General features: G+C 36.9%; 4 protein-coding genes across 4 annotated transcripts; 1 reads left to right on the top strand and 3 right to left on the bottom strand.

Annotated features, from left to right (window-relative positions):
* Positions 1 to 229: 229 nt before the first annotated feature.
* LOC137723311 (suppressor protein SRP40-like) lies at positions 230 to 7,066 on the bottom strand. The gene is made up of 9 exons (XM_068462474.1): positions 6,925 to 7,066; positions 5,734 to 5,885; positions 5,305 to 5,392; positions 4,115 to 4,820; positions 3,584 to 3,628; positions 2,429 to 2,526; positions 1,494 to 1,619; positions 1,090 to 1,179; positions 230 to 625 (listed from the first exon to the last, which is right to left on the bottom strand). Exons 1-9 carry the CDS (start codon positions 6,979 to 6,981, stop codon positions 515 to 517), a joined length of 1,473 nt encoding a protein of 490 aa, XP_068318575.1. The 5' UTR covers positions 6,982 to 7,066; the 3' UTR covers positions 230 to 514.
* A 2,470-nt stretch (positions 7,067 to 9,536) lies between these two features.
* LOC137723499 (UDP-galactose/UDP-glucose transporter 4-like) lies at positions 9,537 to 12,661 on the bottom strand. The gene is made up of 7 exons (XM_068462692.1): positions 12,160 to 12,661; positions 11,537 to 11,565; positions 11,100 to 11,301; positions 10,775 to 11,017; positions 10,553 to 10,654; positions 9,980 to 10,087; positions 9,537 to 9,878 (listed from the first exon to the last, which is right to left on the bottom strand). Exons 1-7 carry the CDS (start codon positions 12,283 to 12,285, stop codon positions 9,642 to 9,644), a joined length of 1,047 nt encoding a protein of 348 aa, XP_068318793.1. The 5' UTR covers positions 12,286 to 12,661; the 3' UTR covers positions 9,537 to 9,641.
* A 505-nt stretch (positions 12,662 to 13,166) lies between these two features.
* On the bottom strand, positions 13,167 to 17,403 carry LOC137723789 (uncharacterized). The gene is made up of 3 exons (XM_068462979.1): positions 16,089 to 17,403; positions 14,128 to 14,257; positions 13,167 to 13,847 (listed from the first exon to the last, which is right to left on the bottom strand). The coding sequence occupies exons 1-3, from the start codon at positions 16,854 to 16,856 to the stop codon at positions 13,345 to 13,347; spliced, it is 1,401 nt and encodes a 466-aa protein (XP_068319080.1). The 5' UTR covers positions 16,857 to 17,403; the 3' UTR covers positions 13,167 to 13,344.
* Positions 17,404 to 22,775: 5,372 nt separating this feature from the next.
* Positions 22,776 to 23,243, top strand: LOC137721934 (uncharacterized). Its single transcript, XM_068460953.1, has one exon. It carries the CDS (start codon positions 22,776 to 22,778, stop codon positions 23,241 to 23,243), a length of 468 nt encoding a protein of 155 aa, XP_068317054.1.
* Positions 23,244 to 24,290: the final 1,047 nt, after the last annotated feature.

Here is a 24,290-nt window from a genome sequence, read left to right as displayed (position 1 = left end):
CGTCGTGGTTTAGTATCCAATGAGAGAGCTCCAGGATCAAGCATTTATCTCCAGGTGTAGATATACATATCAGAATCCCTTGCCTTCTTCTCTCCAGTTAGCAAGTTGCAACATTCTGTAGAATGACAGCAAAAACCTTGCACATGAACATGGTTACGCAAGTAAAAACAAGTGGATAACAAGTAAAAGGCGAACATCTCAGCCGAAAAAAATTACATGCGGAACAATCAACGACGAAAAACGGTGAAAATTTGATGCATATATGATCCAACAATTGTCAGGTAAATGGGATAAAGTGGATAAATTACAACTTTGATAGGTATTTTGGTGATACAAGATTGCTAGCTTCTTAAAACACACTAATTTTATTGAGTCTAACATCAAAACTGACCCTGCTCGATTCGGAGCCTCAAAAAAGAGCCAGCTAAAAAAATTAAAATAAGAGTGAAGAATTAAAATATTTTCCAGTAGTACACGATTACGTAGTTGTAGTTCACGGTACTGCAACTGGCTTTCAGGATGCAGGGGCATATTCTTGGATTGCTGTGGCCAGTTTATTTCTATCCTCCTCTGTTTTCAACCTGATTAAGAAGGTACGCGCCACGACATTTCCATCACTGTCGCCCTACAAAATCCAAGAGAAATTGCACACATTGTCACATGATATGAACCACAAGTTAAAACATACATGCTTCACGGAGTACCTAGCATCATCCTAAATTACGTACAAGGCAATTAAGCCCCACTACTGAATAGGATCCTACCATATTTCTTCTTCTTAGATTTAATTAACACATCAAATTCATCAAACCCACCGTGACACAAACTACAATTTCAAATTTCCCTACTGAATGTGTGTATTTCTCTCAGATCTATGAGGATAAAACTAATCAATGAATCAAGTAACAACTACACAATCCCAGAGAAAACAATCAAGAGTATTTTTGGCAGCTAAACCGCTCAATATAGCCTTTTTGTGGGCCAGATGTTTAATTGTTAGGCGTCTAACCCTGCCGTATTTTTTTTTTCTTTGTACAGTTAAATTGACCAAAAATTCTAATTAAATATCAAATACCAGCATTGTCTTACCGCAGTATGAAATATTGCAACAAGGGAATTCTTCTGCACATTCGTCTTAATGCCAGAATATAACAAAGCATTAAGCTGCACTCTTCCCACCTGCCATCAGTAAAGAGAATACAAAGTGAAACTTCTGCTGAAGACATACATGACTTTTAAATGCAACGACTTCAACAACGAAAAGGGACAACAATAATAGAAAAGATTAATCTTTAAAAGAACAACGAAATGGGAATAAAGCTATAGAAATGAAGATTTTCTTGTTCTCTCAAACAAAAGCAAATCCAATAATTACATCCCTTTGCCAACATACCACACTTCTGAAAGCACACAAGAAAACTAAAAAAACAAAAGTTAATGTGTCAGACTGCATTCTAATACTCAAAACCATATATGTCTAGAAGGAAACATACATCATTTCGGACAATGATTGTTGGTTTTGATTCTTTTGTACCCTTGCTGATACCCTCTTTGCATTTAATAGATAGCTGCCCCGTGCCTTTATCTTTCCATGCATCTTTATCTGCTGGATCACTTGACTGGAATATCCGAAAGAAAAATGGTGTTAAAATCAGTGAGAATGTGGAAGCTACAAATGGCGCTTGGTATGTACAATCTCAAGTTACAGATGTGAAACAGATGTAAATTGCATCACAAAAATTTCCTAGGGAAAATTGGTGCAGCATGTGCTTCAAATGTGGCCCAGTCTACGCCACTTCAGCACTTAGCGTCTAATTAGATGGGGAAACTAACAGAGGGGTTAAATTGCTGCAATTCAGAAACCACGCGGTGTAATGTGCAAAAACTAAAACCTCGTTACTCATTTCGCAAATGACCCCCAAACCTTGTAGTGTAAAATGCAGTCCAATTTCTAAAGGATGAGACTGTCCCGCCTTATTTATTTGTATGCTTCTTTTCTTTTGTTGGAAACCGATACAATACCGGACAATAAAATATTAGCATCGGTAACTGCAGTACAGGAGTTGAGATTACAAAATGCATAACTTAACCCTGATGCAGCAATCCACATGTGTAAGTCTACCAATGTGTTGTTTAAATACTATATTCTGTACATATGGAAATGGATATGTCTTGCATGATAACATCTTCGTATAACTCATACTTGGAAAATCTAAGGGAGGTATCAATAAACTGATACCATCACGCATATTTATAAACTTTGAACGAAAAAAGATCAAATGCATGGAAAAGAAAAAAAGAGATCAATTACAAAATTTGGAAATCAAGACAGGGTTTTATTTGGTAGAGTACTAGAGTGTGAACAAATTCCCAATGCTATTTATGAATGTTATAATAGAAAATATTACAAAATTTTATACGCATATACCTTCACATAAAGTTTGCACTTGACTTCATGGACAACAACAACACCCCTCTCTTCAGATTTTTCCACAGATGGGCTGCCAGGTTGCTCCAATTCATTTTCTGAACCAGAACAAGAACATTCAATACTTAAAAAGAATCAACAAGACCATATCGAGATAATTCCTACAATTATCAGCAAATGTAACCTTCACCATTAAACTTTAACAGCTATAAACATGGCGAAGTGTTGTACAATGCAAACCCTATATGTCCACAAGCTTGGACCATGAACCTGACATGGAAGCATAAATATAATCACGTCTTGCAATTTGCAACATAGACACCCTAGTAGAAAACTAAAAGAAATGCACACTGAAGAGACAATAAATTCAAATTTAATGACCATGAAGTCATAGACGAATGAACTTTCTTCCCTTAAATTCTGAAAATCAAGAAAAGCTTCTTTAGACTGTCAGGAAAAATACAACATGACAGAAGCATTTGAATATGATAAGCCAAGTTGCAACAGAAAAATTATTTTGTTTAACTCCTGACTTTGCAAGTCAAGGAAGTGCCTTTATTTGTTGATAGTCTTTGAAAACAAAAACAAAACAAAGATGGAACAAAAAATAAACCAATTGTCCCAGATTTCTTAAGTGAGGTGTCCTGAATGTGTCAATTTCGTCCCCAGATTACTCTTTTTTGAATTGGATGTCTACGAAACATGTTAGTGCTGGAGGACTCAACGCGTATGATACAGGTATTTACTGATGGGTCTACATGTGCACCAATTTAAAACATAGTTATATTTTATGTTGCTGCAATAGCAGCAATAGCCTTTAAGGTTTCAAATTAATTGACAAATTAAAAACTGAATCAAATGCCGAGCCCTTAATAAAAAGGAGCAAAAAAGAGGTGGTATTTAGCAATCACAAAGTCTTCGAACAAACTGAATTCAAACCAAACATAGGAAGCTTAAAAGCTTCACTCAGAGAAACGTTTCTATATAACAAGTTGAGAACTCATTCATCAAGACAATAGCTATAGTTGGAAGCTTAAAGCATACAAAATAAAAACAAGGCATGAAATCAAACATACATGAAGAATAAATTGAGGGAGAAAATTAACAGAAAATAAAAGCAGTGAAAGGTAAAATAGCAAAAACTTATTGTCTCACCATCATCAGCTTCATCTTGCTTTGGAGGAACTGAACTTTGAAATCCTGGTAAGAAATTACAAAAAAGAAAATAAGGATGTCAAGTATACATCAAATTCACAGAAGTAACACTTCTCTACTAGAAAGAGTATAGCTGCTAGATTTTCAAGGGTGCCATTTCTCCTTAACATTCTATAATTCATGATATTAGTGATAAATCAATGAGAGCAAGAAAGCAAGTAACAAGTTAACTGTGAAAACATAACAAGCTACTTGCTACCATTTTCAATGGTAGATTTAACATTTTGAACTTTTTAGGAATCTACAAATTTTATCATAAATACTTCGGAAAGCACTCTAGAAGGTCAGTATTTTCTCCTAGTCAGCATACCCTAAATTACTTGTACCATGTTCTTTCAGTCCATCAAAATAATTCGACATAATTTAGGACCACCATGAAATCTGAATTTATAATTGGATCTACTATGAAATACATCAAGAGTCAAGACCATTTATAACATAAATGAAACATGTCGTTAATATGATACCTACCAAACATGGAAGGGGGCTGATTGTTGGAAGACAACCCAGGGCTTTGACTGTTGGATAATAATCCAAAACTGGGAGTGTTGGAGAAAGCCGCAGAACGCTGAGTATTGGAGGACAACCCTGAGCTTTGACTGTTGGAGAAAAGCCCAAAACTGGGAGTGTTGGAGAATGCTGCAGAACTTGAACTACTAGAAAATACTCCGGAGCTTTGATTATTAGAAAATATTGCCGAGCTTTGACTATTGGTAAACATTCCAAAGCTTTGAGTTTTCTTTTGATCTGATCCAATGCTCTGACTTGTGGAAAACATTCCAGAACTTTGAGTGTGGGGAAATAGTCCAGAGCTCTGACTAGTCGAAAAGACTGGTGAGCTTTGGCTGCTGAATATTCCTGAAGAGCTTTGACTGTTGGAAAATTCTCCTGCAGAACTTTGGACAGTAGGTGTTACTCCAGTGGAGCTGTGGTTGTTGGAGAAGGCACCTGCAGAGCTTTGGCTGTTGGAGAAAACTCCGGAACTCCATGAAGTTGTAAAGCTAGCAGTTGTACTAACTGGTGAAAACAGGGGTTTTGTCTGAATTAATTTTGTCTCACTATCCGTGGACACAGGAACCATTTTCTTTTCAGAAGTAATACAAGATCCTGCTGCAGCCAAATTTTCTCCTTTTGCAGCATTTACTTTAAGCCAGTTAACAACATCACTGAATTTCTCCTGAAATGAGAGGGTGAATACAGAAAATATAAGTGGGACAACACTAAATTTAATAAAGATTTTGTTTTTCAGTACAATAGAGAGAGACAACACCAATGGCAGAACTGAAACAAAACAAGATGGGGTCTGGCTAAACCAGCCCTATCGTCACCAAGCATATCAATAATGCTATGACAGAAGCATTCATTTAAAGAGAAAATGAGCAAGGAGGAAGGTTGGGGGTGGGGAGAGATACAGAAACTAATTAAGACAAGAGGGAAAAAAGGGTATGCAGGTGACAACATTTTCCATCCCCACCCTACCATGCCAAGGGGAAATAATTAGGAAGGAAATATAGGTACTGAACCTACAATTATTGAATGAACCGATCCAATTGGCTTCTGTGAAGAATCTTTGTTCAACACCTGGTCTGATTGCAAAGAACGTAGAAGTACTAGACTGGAGACATATCCTTTAAAACAGATATAAAGTTGCAGAGAATTACCATAATGTTTGAAGCATGGTCTAGGTAGTCATGGACACCATCTTCCCAAAGTTCATCAGGATGATTCTTTAGTTGTGTTTGTACCCAACTGTACAAATAGAGGCATATTTATAGCGAAAACATTATCAATTCTGGAAGGTCCGATAAACATAAGACAACTAAGGGTTATGTGTCTGAGTAGCAGGAATAATTTCGAGAACAAATAGGAAATTCAAATAATGTAGAAACTTCAAAATTATATGAAGCATATCAAGTCATACTGAATAATAAAATGTGCACATCATATAAAATGTGCACATCATATTTGATAAAGAAGAATAGTGTCAATAAAAAGAAACCAATTTAGTTGGAACCCTAATAAGAAACTTTGACATATTCATATACAACATGATGAAAGCATATGGTTGTAGAAATAGAAATAAGGCGGACCTTGCAAATTGGTTATTCAGAGCTCTCACATGCTGCCGAGATGATGCAGCCCGCTGTGCATCCAAAGGAGCTGTATCTGCCAATTGCTCTTGAGAAGGCTCTGCCCTATTAGAGTCAAATGAGGATCCTGCCATAATCCTTTTATTCCGGAACTGCACATTGTTGAAAGAGAAAATATAATATACATCAACATACTGAAATTTCAAAATCTCTAACCCCCACCAGTAAAAGAAAAACTATTGAAAAACTTAAATGTGGAGATTTGAAACCACCAACAGTCCGTTTGAAGTCTTGCATAAGATCCATAGTCACCGATAATATTTGTCTCATATTATTTGACAGCCATTGAGCCTACATTGAGAGGCAACTGAGGATAACAATGCATCAAACATTGCTTAACTAGAAAGTGAATTTTCCTCCCTTTAATTAGTGAATATTAAGATTTCAATGAAAACCCACAATTCAGTACAGAACTGAAACAATGAGTGTTGAAATACAAACTGACAACAAACCAACCAACCAGACGCAAACGAAATAAATTAACAGAAAGCCTAACTTATTCGCTTCCAATAAATACAGATATACACCTTCTCTATCGAAAGGTGAAACATTAATATTACTCCAAGTCGAAGCTCATAAACCTAACATCTTCCTTGACATCAATAAAACCTGCTCATTGGTTGCATTGACCATAATTTCTCCGTCTACCCTTCCCCTAAATCCCCACTAAAGAGAATGGTAGCCTAACTGCTTGTTTAAAGTCTGCACATCTTCCACTACTATTCCTACGTTATTACTTCGTCTACCCCCAATTCCTTGGTCAGCTCAGGAATCGACCAAAACTGAAATTTTTCAAAAAATACACAATCCCAATCTGAAAAACTAATAAAAAAAACCCATAACCCTTTTAGATTATACAGTCCTTAATTAATAATATAATGCAAAATTGCAACCACTATAAGCTAATTGCCCCCTAAACAGCTCGACTGATCAGCTTAAAATTCAAACCGTTTGGGATTTATTCACAAAAAATAAAATAAAAATAAAAGCCCCAATACGCAGGGCCTCCAATACACTTCAATCCACAAAACAGAAACTACAATATAGGGTTTTTTCCCCCTCAAATTTTCAATAAAAATTGAATACAAATAACTAAAAGGTGAAATTTTTGAAAGGGAAAGTGTTACTTACGGCCGAGTCAGAGTTGAAGTCCGATACAGAAAAACGTTTCGGACCTTTCGTCATCATGATTCGAGCTTTCCGGGTTCAAAAAGCGGAATAGGGTTTTTCAGAATTTCTCTGCTTTTGGCTTAACACTATAGCTACACTGCAAGCAAAACGAGGAAAAATGAAAAGCATTTTTCCATTTTTATATTAAATTAAAAAAATAAAAGGAACGGTGATTAGAGCCTTTGGATCAAGTGGGGAACCAAATTTTAATTTGGACCGTCGGATTGGGTTCCCACTACAGTATTATTTCATGAGGGTCTTTGTTTCAATTGGGATTTTTTTTGTTTTTTTTTAAATAATCGATATTATCTACGCCAAGTAATAAGGGTTGTAGGCTAGGCCTTACACTGAGCTTGCCATAATAATGTGGTTCAAATTTATCTTTAGCGACAATTAAATGTTAGACCTCTTACTTACAAATAAAAAAGAACACCACTAACTGTAATACTAAGTGGCTGTATTGATGGGGATTTGAGATCCACCCCGCCCGCCCCCCCCCCCCCCCGAGCACCTAATTAAAAAACTCACTACACTCCTCCCAATCCATAGCTCAAAAGAAGTGAAGTCAACAGAAGGAGAAGCTATTGAATCTTGTTTTAGAAGGGCTACTAGACTATAAAGAAGGGATCGATCACAAACCAGAAATTCTTGATTCCTAGATGGCAAGAATCAACCTTTTTTGGCACTTTGGCCGTAGCATAGATGTTGGTGAGATAATGTATTTTAGAATACGAATTATCTATTTCTAAGTAAAGAAATCCAGCAGACGTTTCGAGCTTTGTCTCGATCAGATGCACCAAAGGCGTGATGGGAAGCTTGAAAAACTACTCATGTCTAGCCACAGAGCAGTTCGCAAAAGGATCTTTCTCAGGACTACCGTCCTGCCTCAGTCTCCTCTCGTCTCTTTTCTTTCATTCAGTGACTAGGTGCGTGCTTCGCCATGAAAAATCTCAGTGACCTTCATTTCTTCTTGGGAATCGAAGCCAAACGTACATTGACTGTTCTAGTCTTAACTCAAGGCGGGGCAAATAACCTTTTAACTGAGGCCAAGAGATATTATTTTTCTCAGATTTCAAGCTAGCTCCTAATCATGCCTTCCCAGATAAAGATGCATTATTTGTTGCTCTGGTCCGAAAGAAGAGGCTTGGCCTGGATCCCCAGCTTTTCACCCAGACAAAAATCCCTTGACACTATACCCAGCTGATCTGATGCCAGGCTGACGTCAGCCACATGTAGCCCTTTTTTTTTGCACTAGACGCGTGGGAAACACGCACATTCCCGATTGGTTGCCAGCCTGAATGGGGGGTTGGGGGTTCGGTAAAGGAGCAACATGGCACTCAGGGATTCGGTAGAGGAGCAATGTGGCACAACGTTGATCATCGGATTTCTAACGACTAGTTTTCTGGACCATTGGATTTCCAATGATAAAAAAAAATTTAAATTTAAAACCAACGGTTAGTGACGTGGCACAATTTGGATTGTTTGGCTTCTAGATCAATGGTCTAGGTTTTTCAGCCTAAAAAATAGAAATAAAGTCAGAAATCTTACCGTTGGCCATGTATCCAAATTTGGGATGTTGGATTTCAATCTTTTTAATATCCAACGGTCCAGATTAATTAACTTAATAAACATTTATAAAAAAAAAAAGTTAAAAAATACAAAAACATAGAGCAAAAAATTATAATTTTTCCTATAAATAACTAACCATTATCTTCCACCTTACACCAGATTCAACATTTTCCATACTTTCAACCAAAAACTGTACTTTCGAATAATGATACATAACGTGACAAAATTGGTTAAAATCCCATCCGAAACTAAAAATTAAATTATTTTTATTACTTTACTAAAAAAAATTAATAATTTTTTAATTCGAATTGCCTAGGTAATTAAGGGTAAAGATGTACTTAGGTTTTTACTATTTATTACAGGCATTTACTATTCATTTGGATGGATTGAATTGACTATTGCCTAGGGGCTTTTTAGGGGTGGAAATGCTCTAAGGAAACATTTTTAGGTGTACTAGAAATACGGTTTGGTTCTCTTAAGTGACATGATATAAGTAATGGAAAACATGTTGTTTTTTAAGTAGCCAATCACTTCTATTATGACACTTGATATACTAGATCGTATTCCTAGCACACTAAAAAATTTCTCCTTTGTATCGAACAATGCTTGAAATTGCAAAATTATGAAGGAATTTCATAAAAATACTTCGGGGTGATTCACGAAGCCTTAGATGCTAAAGATTACTTTTATGAAAAATTTAATTAATACTGAGTGGCAACATTTTTACCAACTGTTGTGGCTGATCTTTTGGAAGAAACTAAGAGCATCTCCAATAAGGACTTTAAATAGAGTCCCCACAACCGTACAACTCCTATCCCAATGTATAAAAAATCACTGGGTACGTCAAAGAAATCCTCACATGTGAGGTCTACATAGTGACAAAGAAATCCTTACTAGCTGAGATTTGCCTTGCCACCTCTTCTTTCCTTTTTTTATCCTTGGGTGTGTAGAGAACTAAATTCTAAAAAAGAAAATAAAACTTCAGAAAACTATCAACTAATATTATCAACTAATCAGAATGGTTCGTTATTAGACCGTGGTCTTTGATTCACCAAATACATCAGTATTGTATACTCTTTCATATGTATAGATCATTATTGTACACATCTTTATTGAAACTCTTCGGTTTCATTTTCTGTTTTCCTCTTCCCTAGTTTGAAAGATTTTGCATATTTGGCAACAGTATGAGAGATCACACTCCGACCGGGGACTTTGTTTTCGGGAAGCATCTTCATTGTGATTCCCATGGCTATCAGCAGCAGCCCTGTCCCGTGTTGGCCTGTCAAGGGCTTCGTAAATATCATGTATGACAGCAACAATGTGACCGCCTTTCTAGCCGTTGTAATCTGCATTACAAGAACGAAGGATAAACCCACCGGTTAAATGTGTGCATCGATTTCATAATGTAGTTTAAAATTACGAAGATTAGAAGGCGAAAATTGCGTACCATAGCAGTGGTGGCAGCTCCGAAAAGGGCAATGAGGGATAGCACAGATACTTGTCCAACGTATGTTGCTAGGGCTTCAAACACTAAAACCCCGTACACATAAGGATGCTGCAAAATCATTGACAGAAGAATAATTTACATAAGAAACAGTTTAGTGTAATAACTTAAAACACTTTTGGGATTTTCATGGGGTATAATTGTGATTGATTCTCTTAACATTTTCCAACTTAAGATCATTAAATCCTAATTGTCTGTCCATCACATAGAACACCATTCGGTTCTCATACCACTTTGTTACGACCCCAGTCATTAACTTTAACCTTCTACTGGTATCAGTGGAGTGAATTTTTGTCTCAGAAAACCTCAATATGCAGGTAAGATACCCCATTTGACACACACACACACACACACACATATATATCAATGTATGTATGTATGGTCATGGATCTCCATGATGAATTCCGAATGGACAGGCATGGTGAGCACGTCATTAATGACTTGACTCCAATGCAAATTAATGTGAAATATATAAATTAAGCAAAGATTAGACATTACTAATTCGTAATTACTTACCTCAGAACAAGAATTCCAGGCCTTAACCAATTCTCCTGTAAGAATCATGGGTGGAAGCAAAAATGGCAACCCAACTACTGTTGAGCAGAACAACATCTCTGTCTGTAAGAAGTTAAAAAGTAAGACATAATTACTAAGACAAAGAGGTAACTTTTTCGTTTAATCCTAAGTTCTATAGCATTTGAAGAACCAGTAAAGAAATTACAGGCACCGAAGATTTACCTGTGTGGTACCAGGATTCAAGGTAAAAATTGCTTCTTGCAAGTTACCCAAAAAGGCATCCATGATTAGAGCACCAGATATCATTATCACACCAGCCATGCTAAAATTGGGAGATGTTTTTGCATCTGCTAAGGTGAAAAGGATCAAACCAATTACTAGAAGCATTGCCGAGATGTATTCCTGAATCGGGTATTTCCTTCTCAATCCCGGAACAAATGCACCCATCACCATCACCGGTAGTACCTGAGTTTTCGACAAATTTTTTTACAGCAATCAGCTCTAACTGAAAAGGTCACAGATTATGTAAATTTATTGACAGTTTTACCTTTGTGGATTTGAACATTATCTGTGCAGGGTAATTAAGCCATGCCAAGGATCCCTTGGTCAGTCCTTGAGAACCCATAAGAACGGCGGAGAGCTTCACATACGTCTTCCATGGATTCACCATTTTCTTAGGGGTGAAGCCTTGAAGGTACATTAGCGCAATATACACAAACCCTTGTACAAAAGTGAAGTACCATCCATAGCTGCAAAATTAGAAAACATAAATAATTAAGGGCCCCTTTGGAAATGCTTATCTAGTAAGCAATTTTGCTCATAAATGATTTTTGCATGATTTTAACTTTTCTGCCAAATGCTGCCATAAAGCGCTTCTAGTGATTTAAAATCTTTTTAACTATTCTAAAGCACTTTGAAACAAAACTGTATTTCTAAGTGAAATTGAAACAAAGAAAACATGTCATCAGATTAAGGGTAACTAACCTGAATTCGAGACGATTATACACGTATTCCTGCGATCAACGAAAACATGTTAACACAAAAAAAATAAGGGCTGCCCTTAAATTTGGATTAAGAAAAAAAAAAAAAAAAAACTCACGAAAAATCCAAAAAAAAATCCATGAATATTAATTAAATTATTTATGAAGTAGGACAAGAGAATTCAAGGCCTGCCACAGAGAACCAAAGGAATGACACTTGAGAGGCATAACAAGAAAATAGCAATGAAGGATTGTTTTTATCCAAACATTCTACCAAACTCTGTTTTTGCTATCAGAGAAAATCAAATAACAGAATAGTAACAAAATAAAACTTGACAAAGAAAAAGAAGCAAAATTCATAAAACGAAACAGCTAATGGTAAGTGATTTTTGCGCGCTTTTTTTTCTTTTTTATCCATTGTTTATTTCTAACATTTGAATTAAATAATGAGCGAAGAATACGAAAATCTCTATCCATCGTTTATTTTTTATGTTTGAATTAAATAATCAATGAAGAATGTTGACATATTACGAATGTGAAGGTGTGCAACTATTTTTCCTAATTATATCTTCGAATTAAACAAAAACTGTGAAAAAAAAAAAATGACCAAATAAATATAAAACAAACCTCGCAGATGCCATTGACAAGGTAACCAAAGAAGAAGCCAGAAGAGCAAATGATGAACTGCTGCCACCTCGGCCTATCAGACAGTGAAATCCCAAACAAGAACCTCTCGTCGTCCTCGTTCTTCATCTTCCCCACAATCCAATCAAAACCCAGAAAACTCCAACCTCTGATAAATCACAAATCCAAGAGCTTTCCAGCTTTTATACTGCAAAGCTCAAGTTTTTATGAAAAGGTCGGTCTTTTGGATGAAGAAAAAAAGTATAGGAGAGAGAAAGAGAGAGAGAGAGAGAGTGTACGAATTTTCAACTCTCCTCCTCTTTCTCTCTGCCTCTTCGAAAGGGAAGGTAGCACCTAGCAATGAGGCTTTTGAGGGCTTTGAAAAGAGGATGGTTTGAAGGGTTTTTCCACCCCAAGAATCACGGTAGAATTTGGAGGATTTGAAGGGTTATTGTGTGTGTAATTTGGTTTGTCAAAGGGGAGAGATTTGATGGATTTGGGGGGTCAGTTTGGTTTTTGGTCACTGGTCTGTTAATAGTATTTGACAGAAGTGTGCCTGAAAAAAGAGTAAATACTAAATGGGGTTGCATTTTTCATGCCACTTTGCCTTAAACATATGAGGTGAAACTTGATTGTTATTAACTGTATTATCATGTGACCACTTAAAAAATCTGAAAAATAGTAATGAGAGGCCACATGAAATTTGTGTGCCAAATATAGTATTGATGATCACATACCATGAGAAAAGGTAAATTGAGATTAAACACTCAATGTAACACTTTTCCATATTTAGGTTTTCGTAGTTGTTGCAAAGCCATTTTTAAACAGTTTCGATGATATGATGAAAGTATTACTAGTCAGGAAGAGAAAGATAAATGGAGGAGGTCAGGGAAGAGTAATACCTAATCATATAGATCTTAACCAACTGATGTAACATGAAAAATAATGGAAGAATCAACGTACATCGAATCTGTTAAGCGACAAACTTGAACAAAACCGATCTCTCTAGTTTCCAAAACCTAATTTCTCCAATTTTTAATCTATTGGCATGCCATAGGAATTTTTACAATAATAAAACTTAAACAAAACTGATCTCTCTAGGATCCTGCTTGAAGCTGGAAGTTACATTATATATGCAAGTCATTTCAAGCCAATGACCTGTCTTTGAATACGACGCCGTTTAACTAGCTAGATAACCAAATCAAGTATCAATTCTTTAAGCAAAGAATTCCAAACCTCAGCCTCCAACTCCAAACCCACCTCCTGTCTTTCACAATCCAACTCTCTACAACTCCCCCACTCATTTTCCATATCTTTCACATACACTTTTCTTCCTTCTTCCACCTCCCATCCCAACTGCAACTCCTGTGACTCACCATTTATCCAATCCTCCACCGCCTTCACCGCCTCTCGCATCACCCCGCTTTCGTCACTGTTTTTCTCAACGATTGTCTCCCTGCACAAATCCATCACTACCTTTTCTGCCTTCAAGCTCACCCGTTTATCTGATGTTTTTTCTTCCGTCTTGTTAACTTGCACTGCATGCCAATTTGCAGTATGCATGAGTGATGCGGGTGCTTCGGCTTCAGCCTCTGAATCCATTATCGCTTTCATTCGTTGCTCTAAGTCCACTTCCAGTTGAGCTAGGTTTTCGATCCGTCTGATATTTCTCATAAGTTTTTGTTGAGTACCTGCACAATGATCATAAAATTAATCAGTAAAAACAAGCACTCAAAAGTACTGTTATAACATAAACGCTTCTAGGCTTTTTTGTCAACCATTTTCAAAAACGTGTTTGATCATTTGAAAACAATTTTAGCCTTTTGAAAAGCCATGTCAAACAAACTCTAAGTGACGGTTTTATGTGTCATTAATTTGTGCCTAACCTTATCGCGTGACCATCATGAGACGAAAAATAGACTCCTATATAGATATACTCAAGGGGGGAGAGAGAGAGAGAGAGAGAGAGACCTTGCATGCATGCAAGGCTACGACTGAAGGGTGAGCGAGCATGGTCATCATCTTCGTCTTCAAATGGACAATCCAGTACGGACACTGGACTAAACTGTTCCTTCTCCTCTTTATTATTCAGCCATCCCTCCTGTGTCATTGTTACAAAAATAAAAAATGTATTAGATATTGCCATGTGCGTGAGTTGACAAGAAAAACAAATTAACGCGAAGTGATTTCCATATTATTTAATTTTTAACATTTTGTCTACAAATTTAGTTTTTATAGTATTCCTCTTTTCGATATTGTCCACTCGCTTAATTTTATCCATTAATTTTGTTTTTTCCGTTTTCCCTAATGACTAAAAAAAAAGAAAATAGATCACTCCCAACAAGCATTGGTCCGTGGGTTCACTTTATAAATTATGAACCTAGAATCAACATTTTGGTCCACCCAAAAAAGGTCAGAAGAAAATTGGAATGAATGACCCACAAAAAAGATTTAGAAAATAAATAATCCCACCAAAAAGATTTAGTTAATAAATAATCCCACGAAAAATACCTAATTAATAAATCAGACCGGACAATAAAATACTATTGGCAGTTAGAGATGCCAAACCTAACAAAATAACACGACTGGGCCAAAGCCCACCAAAACACGCCTTTCCATTTAAACGCCTTTGTTCGGCAGGGGCTTTATAGTAATATCATAATTATAAGATGGAGGAAAAATCTGGTGTGTTGTGTAACATGATACCAGGTAGCCTCACGCTTTACGACACCGTATAGCTGGCAGGTCAACATGAAGTCGCGGGATCGTAGGCGTTGAAATTCTCGAAGTAAATTTTAATCCTACAGCTTTGAGAAGCAGCTCGTACGATTTCCCAGATATACCACACACGTGGGAATCCACATTTTTCCCGCTAACCCCACAATTTTAAAATTCCCAACACATCCCATGCTAATTCCACCCTACAGACTATACCAAAAGTAGTTTTGGCCCCCTTCTAGCTTTTATTTAGTTTGTGCCTCCACAATTGGGGGAGGGACTCAAGACTAGCATGGCATGGTTTGACCTCCATCGTGAGATTATAGGTTGACGATACCGTATGTGGAAGTTTCTCACAACATAAATTTGTATTGTTAACATGAGATATCAAAACAACGGTATACTCGTATTATGTAACATACACGAGTATATGAATTAAAATGTGGTAGTGAAGCATTAATTATTCATAACTATTCTTTAAGTTAAAATCTTACTGAACTACATGGATTAAAAAGTGGGATTGAGTGGTTAGATCAATCAAATAACCAAAAGAAATAGATATTGTATGTTTTAAGTTATTAACTTTTTTAACACACATATCTCACCATTTGTATAGTAACACGTGATGTACTACCTATGTTCTGATCACAATGAAAAATTTCTCGAGAGGGACAATCCATGACCAGAGAAATTTTTCTGTGTGACCAGTATACGGGGTGGTAGACCACGTGTCACTATACAAATTGTAGGATATATGTGTTAAAAAGTTAATAACTTAAAAAATAAAATTTCTTTCCACTTATATAAAAGAGTAATGCTATTCATACCATATTTTTATACCACATTTCTATACCACATTAGATGACATCAAGTATGGACAACTACATCATTTGAAAAATTTGCAAAACCCAAAAAATGGAAGGAGAAAGACTCATCGTATACCACAATCATCATTTAATTAACTAGTTTTTTCTTAATTATTAGTTTATTAAATAATGAAATAAATTTAAAAATCTGATTAATTCAAATGATGTGGTTGTCCATATCAAATACCACCTAACATGGTATGAAAATGTGATACAAAAACATTGTATGAATAACATTACTCTATATAAAAACACGTGATGTGCCATCATGTGTTTCGGTCACAATAAAAAATTTCTCTCATGACCATGCGTAGCATTAAATAATAAAAACCCATTTGGTTAACGTACCTTATCATTCTGAGGTGAGGAGGTGGTGGTTGTGGTGGTGGTTGGCCATGCCATGGAAACGGAATCCTCACCCACTTCCCCGCCAACTTTCTCGCTGACTTTGTCCTTCACTAAACTCGTCGTTTTGACATCCACGCCGTCGTTTCCACCTGAACTCTGCAAGCTCAAAGTAAACTCGCTCTCCGCCCAACTGTTACTTCTGCTACTGTTACTATCATTTCCACTGCTTCTGGTACTGGTAGAATGTCTGGAGACTGTGACTGCGGTTTTGGCTGTGGTGGTGGTGTTTTGATCGGACGACGGAGGTTCGTCGTGGAGAAACTCACGGACCAATCTCCACCGTCCGATGTCATTCTCTTCTTTCTTCTCTTCCTTGCTCTGTTTTTTCCAGAATCTCTTCCTCCGCAGCCGCCGGGAAAGGCTTTTCGGAAGAAGCAAGACCACTCCTCTCCGTACGGACGGGGAGGAAGGGATGCTCTTGACGGCGTTAATGACGGCATCGCAAGCGGCGGCGGCTCTGGACCGGCTTCGGTGGAGGACTGGCTTTTGAGGAGTAATCTTACTGGGATACTTGTGAGTGGACAGTTGAGACGACGACGATGAGCTCTTGAATTCGATGTCGAGGAGGAAACGGACGGTGGTTGTGCAGCACTGGCGGCGAGGGAAGGATTTGAAGCCGTTGGATGAGCAGGAGCTGAGATCGTCCATCAGAAAATCTTTCAGCAGCACCGGCCTCTGCTGGATCGCATTGGGTTTTCGAAAATCCATTCCGAAACTTGAAACTTTACGACAAAAAGTCAAATAAAGATGCAGCGAAGCAATTGATAGAGAAATTCAGAGAAAAACTAAAAAAACAGAAAGCTGTGTTTCTAGAGAGGTAAAAGCTGAGTGGGGTAGTTAGTGAGGGTGAGGGGAGAGAGAGAGAGAGGGGGAGAGAGGGAGGAGAGAGAAGAGGAGAGAAAGAGAGAGGTAGGTTCTTGTGATTAAGGAGGTGAAGATCTCAAGGTGGGAGGGGAGACAAAGGACCCAGAAGAGAAGAGAGTTGCAGCAGATGAAGAGGAAGAACGGAAGAACCGGAGAGAAACTGAGAGAGGAGGAGGAAGAAGGAGTTGGGATGGTTCTTGGGGTGGAATTTGAATCCAAGATTGGAGTATTTTAATGATATAAAGATTTGAACTTTACTGGGGGATTGAATATTTTTTGAGGCAGATAGGAGAGGGATTGGAATCATTGAATATTTTATGGGAATTTAGATGTGGAAATTTAATGCGGTTTCTGTTTTTAGGTTTTGGGGTGTATGAGACCATAAGTTGACCTTGCAGCGATCTTTTATTTGTTTATGGTATTCTGTCCTCATTTTCCACACCAGAAATCTGTCGACCTTTTCACACGCTTTGACACGTTGCCATGCATCTTTCCTCAGACTTTCATCCAGCTCTCAACTCTCTCCTTTGTTTTTGTCCAGTTTCTCATCTCTTTGATGGGTGTCGGTGTCAGTGAAATAGTGCATCTGGGGTTACAAAAATATCACCAAATTGTCGGCCTCCACCATAAACTTGCAAAATTTTTGTTATGATCAACTACTTAAAAACGAATTTAAATCATATTATTATTAATTTATTAAAAAATTAAAATTTTATTTTAACATAAATAATATTATTTATTAAAAAAAATAGATAAATGTTATTTAATAATAAGAAATTATCTAATATTTAAATCCATTGTTAAATTTAGCACGACTGAGAATTATTGAACTAGTGTACTTATTTGTTTGTGGTAACTAAATATCTTTCAGTTTCAGAAAGAGAAATAAAGAGTGATGATATACCCACCCCTCAACCTTATTTTCTCACCCATTTTTATTGAAAATTTTAATGACATATTTAACCTTTTGTAAATTGACTTTTGAAAACCTAACAAAATGAATTATTATCTTTTTTTTTATGGCCAAAATAACATAAATTCAACATTTTGTTTCCAATTAAAAAAAACCCTGTTATCTTTAATATGGAGGAGAAGTCCCAAAAAGCAAAGAGAGATTTGAGGAGAAGGATATGAGAAGATGTGAAAAAAAAATGGTGGATGCAATCAACACACTAGCTCTTGTTGCTGCTTTGTTAAAATTTGAAGAAAAAACAAGACAAAAATTGAAAATTAGAAGGAAAGCAAAGAGCCACGCCCTCCCCGTCCAATCTGACTGCAACCATCCTCCAACGTTTTGGTGTCTCATCCCCAACCTAATCTTTTCTTTTCTCCATCTTAATTGAACCCACTAATAAACAAACTCAACCTCAACCCAATTCATCCTAACCAGTCTAGAAACGACAATCGATTCGCTCGAGAATGTCGCTCATTTACCTCGTTCCCATTGAAATGGGCCATGTCAAGGCCCTCTCTTCCTCTAAATTTCCAGAGAGAAAAAGTTGGCTGGCGGTGGGAAGGGGGTTGCCGTCGAATTGGGTCGGGTGGCCTGGTTTTGAATTTCAATTTTTGTTTTTTTGTAGGAAAATAGTTGAAAAATGTATCAAGGACATTCTAGGAATAATTGTGGGTGTAAAGAGAGTATTATGTGTATTTAAGTTTTTATGGTGGATGAGAATATAAGATAGATAAAATGATAACATTAAAGAGTGGACGTAGTAGCACTCAAAATAAATTTCGAATTTCTACATATAACATTAGTGCATTTATACGCATTTAATAAAAAGTTAACCATTAGTTTAACCAAAAGTTAACCACATCAGCAAAATTATATGACACCAAGCACCAATCCCATCTCTCCTTTCTGTATGTTTCCTCGTCCTTCCCAAGACTTCTTCCATCTTTAATTCGCAGACTTTGTCGCAATCCGTGTTTGAACTATCTCTCCCATTTTTTTCAATCTCAATTTCATAGGCCAAAAGTGCCTTCCCCCCTTTTTTTTTTCTTCCTGAAATCAGCAAAAAAAAAAAAAAAACCAAAACAAAAGAGAAATTAATATATCTGGCCCATAAGAGAGATTAAAGGGAAAAAAATTTGGAGTTTGGAAAGTTTTTTTTTTTTTTTTTTTGGATTTATTGGTTTCAATGTATAATTTTGGAAAACATGAAGAGATAAAGCAAACTAAATTAAGTTTTATAACTACATAATTGCTGCATAGAGTTTTAATAAAAACGGAAGAGTGAGAAAGGTGAACTGGAAAAATAGGATGAAGGGAAGAAAGAGATCCAAATAATTGAAAGTGATACATTTATAGGGTATTCATTAGATTAATCCAATCGTTATGATTTTGTTAAATACGTGTAAAAATGCACCGATGCTAAATATTAAAGACTTGGAATCCAAGAAAAATACATTTTCAATTTGGTTGATTCCTTGTAAGGTTATTTTACGTAATAGAAACCCTAAAAATGAACGGTTGGGACCTTCAAATTGCATTAGTGGATTTATATTACATATGGGAACGGGTGCGTACAAAAAATGTTAGTCAGGTCCACATATGAGATCAAATTTTATGAACCGCTTTTGTGAGTGACTTTTATCATTAATTGATACGTGTTAAGTTTATGACAACAAAGTTAAAAAGCGTAAAGTTTATTAACACGTGTCAATCAATGATAGATGTTATACACAAAATGGTGTAGAAGATGTGAACTCACAATATATATATATATATATATATATATATATATATATATAGTTACAAAATCGGGAAATAAAGTTGACGTTTACTTGGAATTATTTGGATGATGATATTCCTCTTTTCTATATTTAATTACATTTGAACGTAATGAAATCTTGACCCTTCATCACCAATTCATCATAATCCTAGAGCTTTGACATAATCATTATCACATGATATCTGTGCCGTGTGGTCGTCTCAATGGAGCAAGAATGCAATGACTTTGACTTTTCATGTATCAAATTGGTAATTAGCTAACGTGACTATCCTTGTAAGGACAACTGATGGGCTAACTAATCATAGATTTTTTTTTTTTAAATTTTTTAATTTTTTTTCACGCAAGAGAACCTCCATTACATTAAAAAATAGTACAAGGCCAGAACCAGGTAAATAACAACAAATAAAGTAATAGGTCTAAGCAAAATGAGAGCTGCAACTTAAGATACAATGGGAGACCCATACAAGCTCAGGGCCGAAAGCTGCAAAAACAAACAGCAAAAAACCCTTATCTCAAGCAACATAAACCAGAACGCCGCTGCCGTCACATTCTCAGAGGAAGCAAAACTCCAAACTGAGAGAGTGGACACCAGATCCAAGTCCCATTTCACGAATCCCTACAAATATATACAAACAAAGTATCTCATGGGTAGAGAGTGAGGCAAATGGGTATGTACTATGCCCAACAGTTGGCCCCGATAAGGATCCGGCATGCCAGTTGGGGAGCGGTAGTGGATTTTATATCCAATTTCTGATCGGAGCCCGCCGGTCTGAGCACATAGGGGGATAGGGATGAAGGAAAATTAAAAGACATAAAGCAGTAAAAGGTGGGGAAAACGCCAAATAAGGGGCATGAAGCCCAAATCTAAGACAAACTTAGGGGATAGCTCAGACCCATCTCAGGGAAAACTGAGATAAAACTTAGGGGGAATCGAGAATAAAAACAAAGGAAGAAGACTGAAAAAGGGGAAGGAAAATGAGGTGGATGGAGGGAGGGGGAAGGGGCTAAGGAGATGAGAGGGAGGAAAAGAAGGAAAGGGCAAAGGAGAGGCGAGGGAAGCAGGAGAAAAATGAGGAGTAACGGGCTGCTGCCACCCCTAGCAAGAGCAAAGGGCGGCAGCTGAAACTTGAAACTAGGGTTAGTGTGCTTCTGGATCTAGGATTTGAAGTTCACAAAGAGCGAGAATGTTCATAGAATTATAATGGGGTTTTGAGGAGGACTTGGACCAATCGTAATAGTTAGCAATTAACAAGTACATGATATTCGAGTGAAAATATTTGTAGAGTACCTCAACGTATAGTACACATTGTTGAGTTTAAGTATAATACTTATGTTCCTTCATGGAGGATTGTGCATATCTTACTTCTTTTGAACAATGAATATTAACTGTATAAACTCCATAAGCAGAACTATTCAATTTCTTAATCTTCATTTGAAAATCATCCCTATTAAAAATCATTTGAACCAGAGGTCGTCTAGTCATCCATAATTATGGAACAAATCGATGGCGTAAGTATCAAATAATATATTCATGATGAACCATCCATTTATTTTAAGGACCTAAGAGCTGGATCAACTTAGTTTTCATTACTCATTTATGCCATGGAAATAAACCTATTTTTCACGATTATTGGAGTGGGAATTGGTTGTGGTCATACTAATATATGAATCAAAATCTTATTGTGGACCAAAAATTTGAGTGCTATGAGAATGATTCTTATTTTTTTAGTTTGATATATTGAACTCATGAGTGTGATCCCTATACAATAAATTATACGTGATCCCTTTACAATAAATTATAAGAGAGAAAAATAAGTAACCAATCATAAAATTGAGAAACATAAAAAGTAGATGGGTCCCACATTTTATATAGAACTCACTTCTATCAAACTCACAACATTACGATTATAGTGTGAAATGAATCAAACTTATGGTGGATAATTCTTATATATTGGAATTCACACTCACCTATATTATTGAAAGACCTTAATATGGTTAGCTTAATTAGATTTTATTTTGTTTATATTTGATTTGATTTGGAATTTAAAACACTTACTAGGGTTTGGTGCGTCATATCCTCGCTTCTTCTTCCTTGAATGATCGAGGGAATCTTCATGGTGTTGGTGTAACAAAATGAGGGGTGACTGTTGCTTTATCTATTTCTAGGCACACAACTACTTGATCAAGATGCTCGTACTGAAGTTTTTCTCAAGTAACAAGCCTGACACAGATGAGATTTGAGATTATATAAATAGACTAGTCTCAAATATGATATCCACAATCTTCCCAGGCCTTCTTACAAGGAAAAGGATCTTCGCAGGATCATTTTCTTGGGGATCTAAGGGATCTCGTGATCGTGTCCGTTCATCGTATATCGTACGGTCAGTTTTCGTTAGGTATTATTTATATTTAATTTTAAATTTTAAATTTCAAATGATTTTTGACCGCACAATGTACGATGAACGGACATGATTACAGGATCCCTTGGATCCCCAAGAAAAGGATCCGGCGAGGATTCTTTTCCTTCTTACAAAAATAAATTTGTCCCCACTTTGATTTTACACATTACCTACAAAACTTTATAGGATTCGATATTGAACCCTAGTACATCATGGAAAGAGATCCTCTTTGGATCCCTTCCACCAAGTCCACTTATCTGGGCTATTGAAATTTGATCCAACGCCTAAAGTTATTATAACTTTTAAAGGGACCCCCTGTTTGTAGCCGTTGGATCAAATTTCAATGGTCTAAATGGGTGGACTTGGTGGAAGGGATTCGGAGATGATCCCTTTCCGTAGATCACAATGATGGATGGACCACCTGCATCATTAAGGTATGGTTTGGGGTTGAGGTGATTTAAAAAAAAGTTGGTATAAAAAAAAGCTGGGGGTAATTTTTGTGTTTGGTAAACTTCCATCTTCAGGATTTTTTCACAGTTTTGGGTGAAAAAAAACCAAAAAGCTGAAGCAGCAAAATGCAGCTTTGAAAAGTTGGCTTTTCAGCTTCTGCTCAAACCTCTAAAACACTGATGAACAATGACCCTTTAATGAAAGTTTCTGGCAATCCTACCCTGAGCTCTCTCTTCCACCTCCACACTCCTCCATCAAACCCACCACTCTCCCACACCTCTCTGCACCCCCTCCGCCTATCCTACTCTTTCAAACCCACAAAACCCCCCAAACCACCTTCTCTATCCGCCTCAACACCGTCGCTTGCCAAAGACAGAGTCATTGACTTCGGAAAATACAAGGGCAAGATGCTAGGTACCCTCCCTTCAACCTACCTCAAGTGGGTCTCCAAAAATCTTCGTGCTCACGACTTCGATGACTGGGCAAAGCTCGCCGACCAGGTCCTTGACAACGCCGTTTACCGGGACTGGATCGAGTGGGAGCTGGCGGAGAACGTCCTGAACGGAAATCGAAGGAAAATAGACCTAGCCTCTGACGTCATTTCATCCACCGAGCTATGGTGGCTCCAAACCCATCAAGAACCCTAATTTCCCAAAACCCATTTCTCCATTTCACCGATACATTCACTCAGCTCAAGTTCAGGCAGTTGATTCTGAGGATTCCAAGCAGGAGGAAAAGAGAGTGCAGAGAGAGAGTTGAGGTAAGATGGTCTGAGATCGAAGGTTTGTGTGTGGGGTTGTCTCGGTGGAGGAGAGAGTGGAGAGAGAAAGAGAGAAAGCTGAGAGTTTTCGAGAGAGTTCGAGAGTGTATAGGGAAAAAAAGACACAAGGACAAGGGAAATGGGATGTGGGCCCCACAGCCACACAAAATCCTCACATAAAAATAATAATGTTAAATAAAATATCATAATAATAATATAGTATTATACCCTTTTTGATCATTTCACAGTCACAGCTGTTTTACATAAAAGTTTACCAAACACTATCATACTGCTTTTTTTTTCGAAATGCACTTTTACAAAAAAGTTTACCAAACACTCTGCTGCTTTATTTCACAGCTGTTTATTCTCACAGCACAGCAGAAGCAGCTTTTTTTTCAAAGCACAGTAATACCAAATCAGCCCTAATCCAAGTGGCTCGTCCGAAATCCCTTAGCATTGCTTTAGAGTAAGTCCACCCCATGCCAATTGCTTGGGCAATTACGCAATCTAATGCCTCAAAACTCAAAAGTGTATCTCCACCCTAGCCCAATCAGTCAGGCTATTGGGGAGCTCAGCATCGTCGAATTGAACAATCGGGCAAGAAATTATGTTTTTTTTTAAGAATAAAATTTCTGCCAGAAGACTAATTAAGAAGAAGCTAGGAGAAAGATTCCTGGATGGGGAAGGGTTTGGAGTAGCATCAGACAAGAGTCTTTGACATTAAGGGTGGGCACTTTGGATCGAAAGCTGAAATCAAAATACGGATCAAATTGGACTGTGCCAAATAATTCGATTTTTACGGTCTTGAAATAGTTCTGATTTAAAACATAACCAAAAGTTAAAATAACAGTTTGATTTCAATTCCTAATATTTGGAACCGAACACATAATGTAAAAAAATATTTAATTTAATTAGTAAAGGCTTTTTATATTAG

This window comes from Pyrus communis, chromosome 17 (genome assembly GCF_963583255.1).
Source record: "Pyrus communis chromosome 17, drPyrComm1.1, whole genome shotgun sequence".
NCBI lineage: Eukaryota > Viridiplantae > Streptophyta > Magnoliopsida > Rosales > Rosaceae > Pyrus > Pyrus communis.
This window is presented reverse-complemented; position numbering and strand designations above follow the sequence as displayed.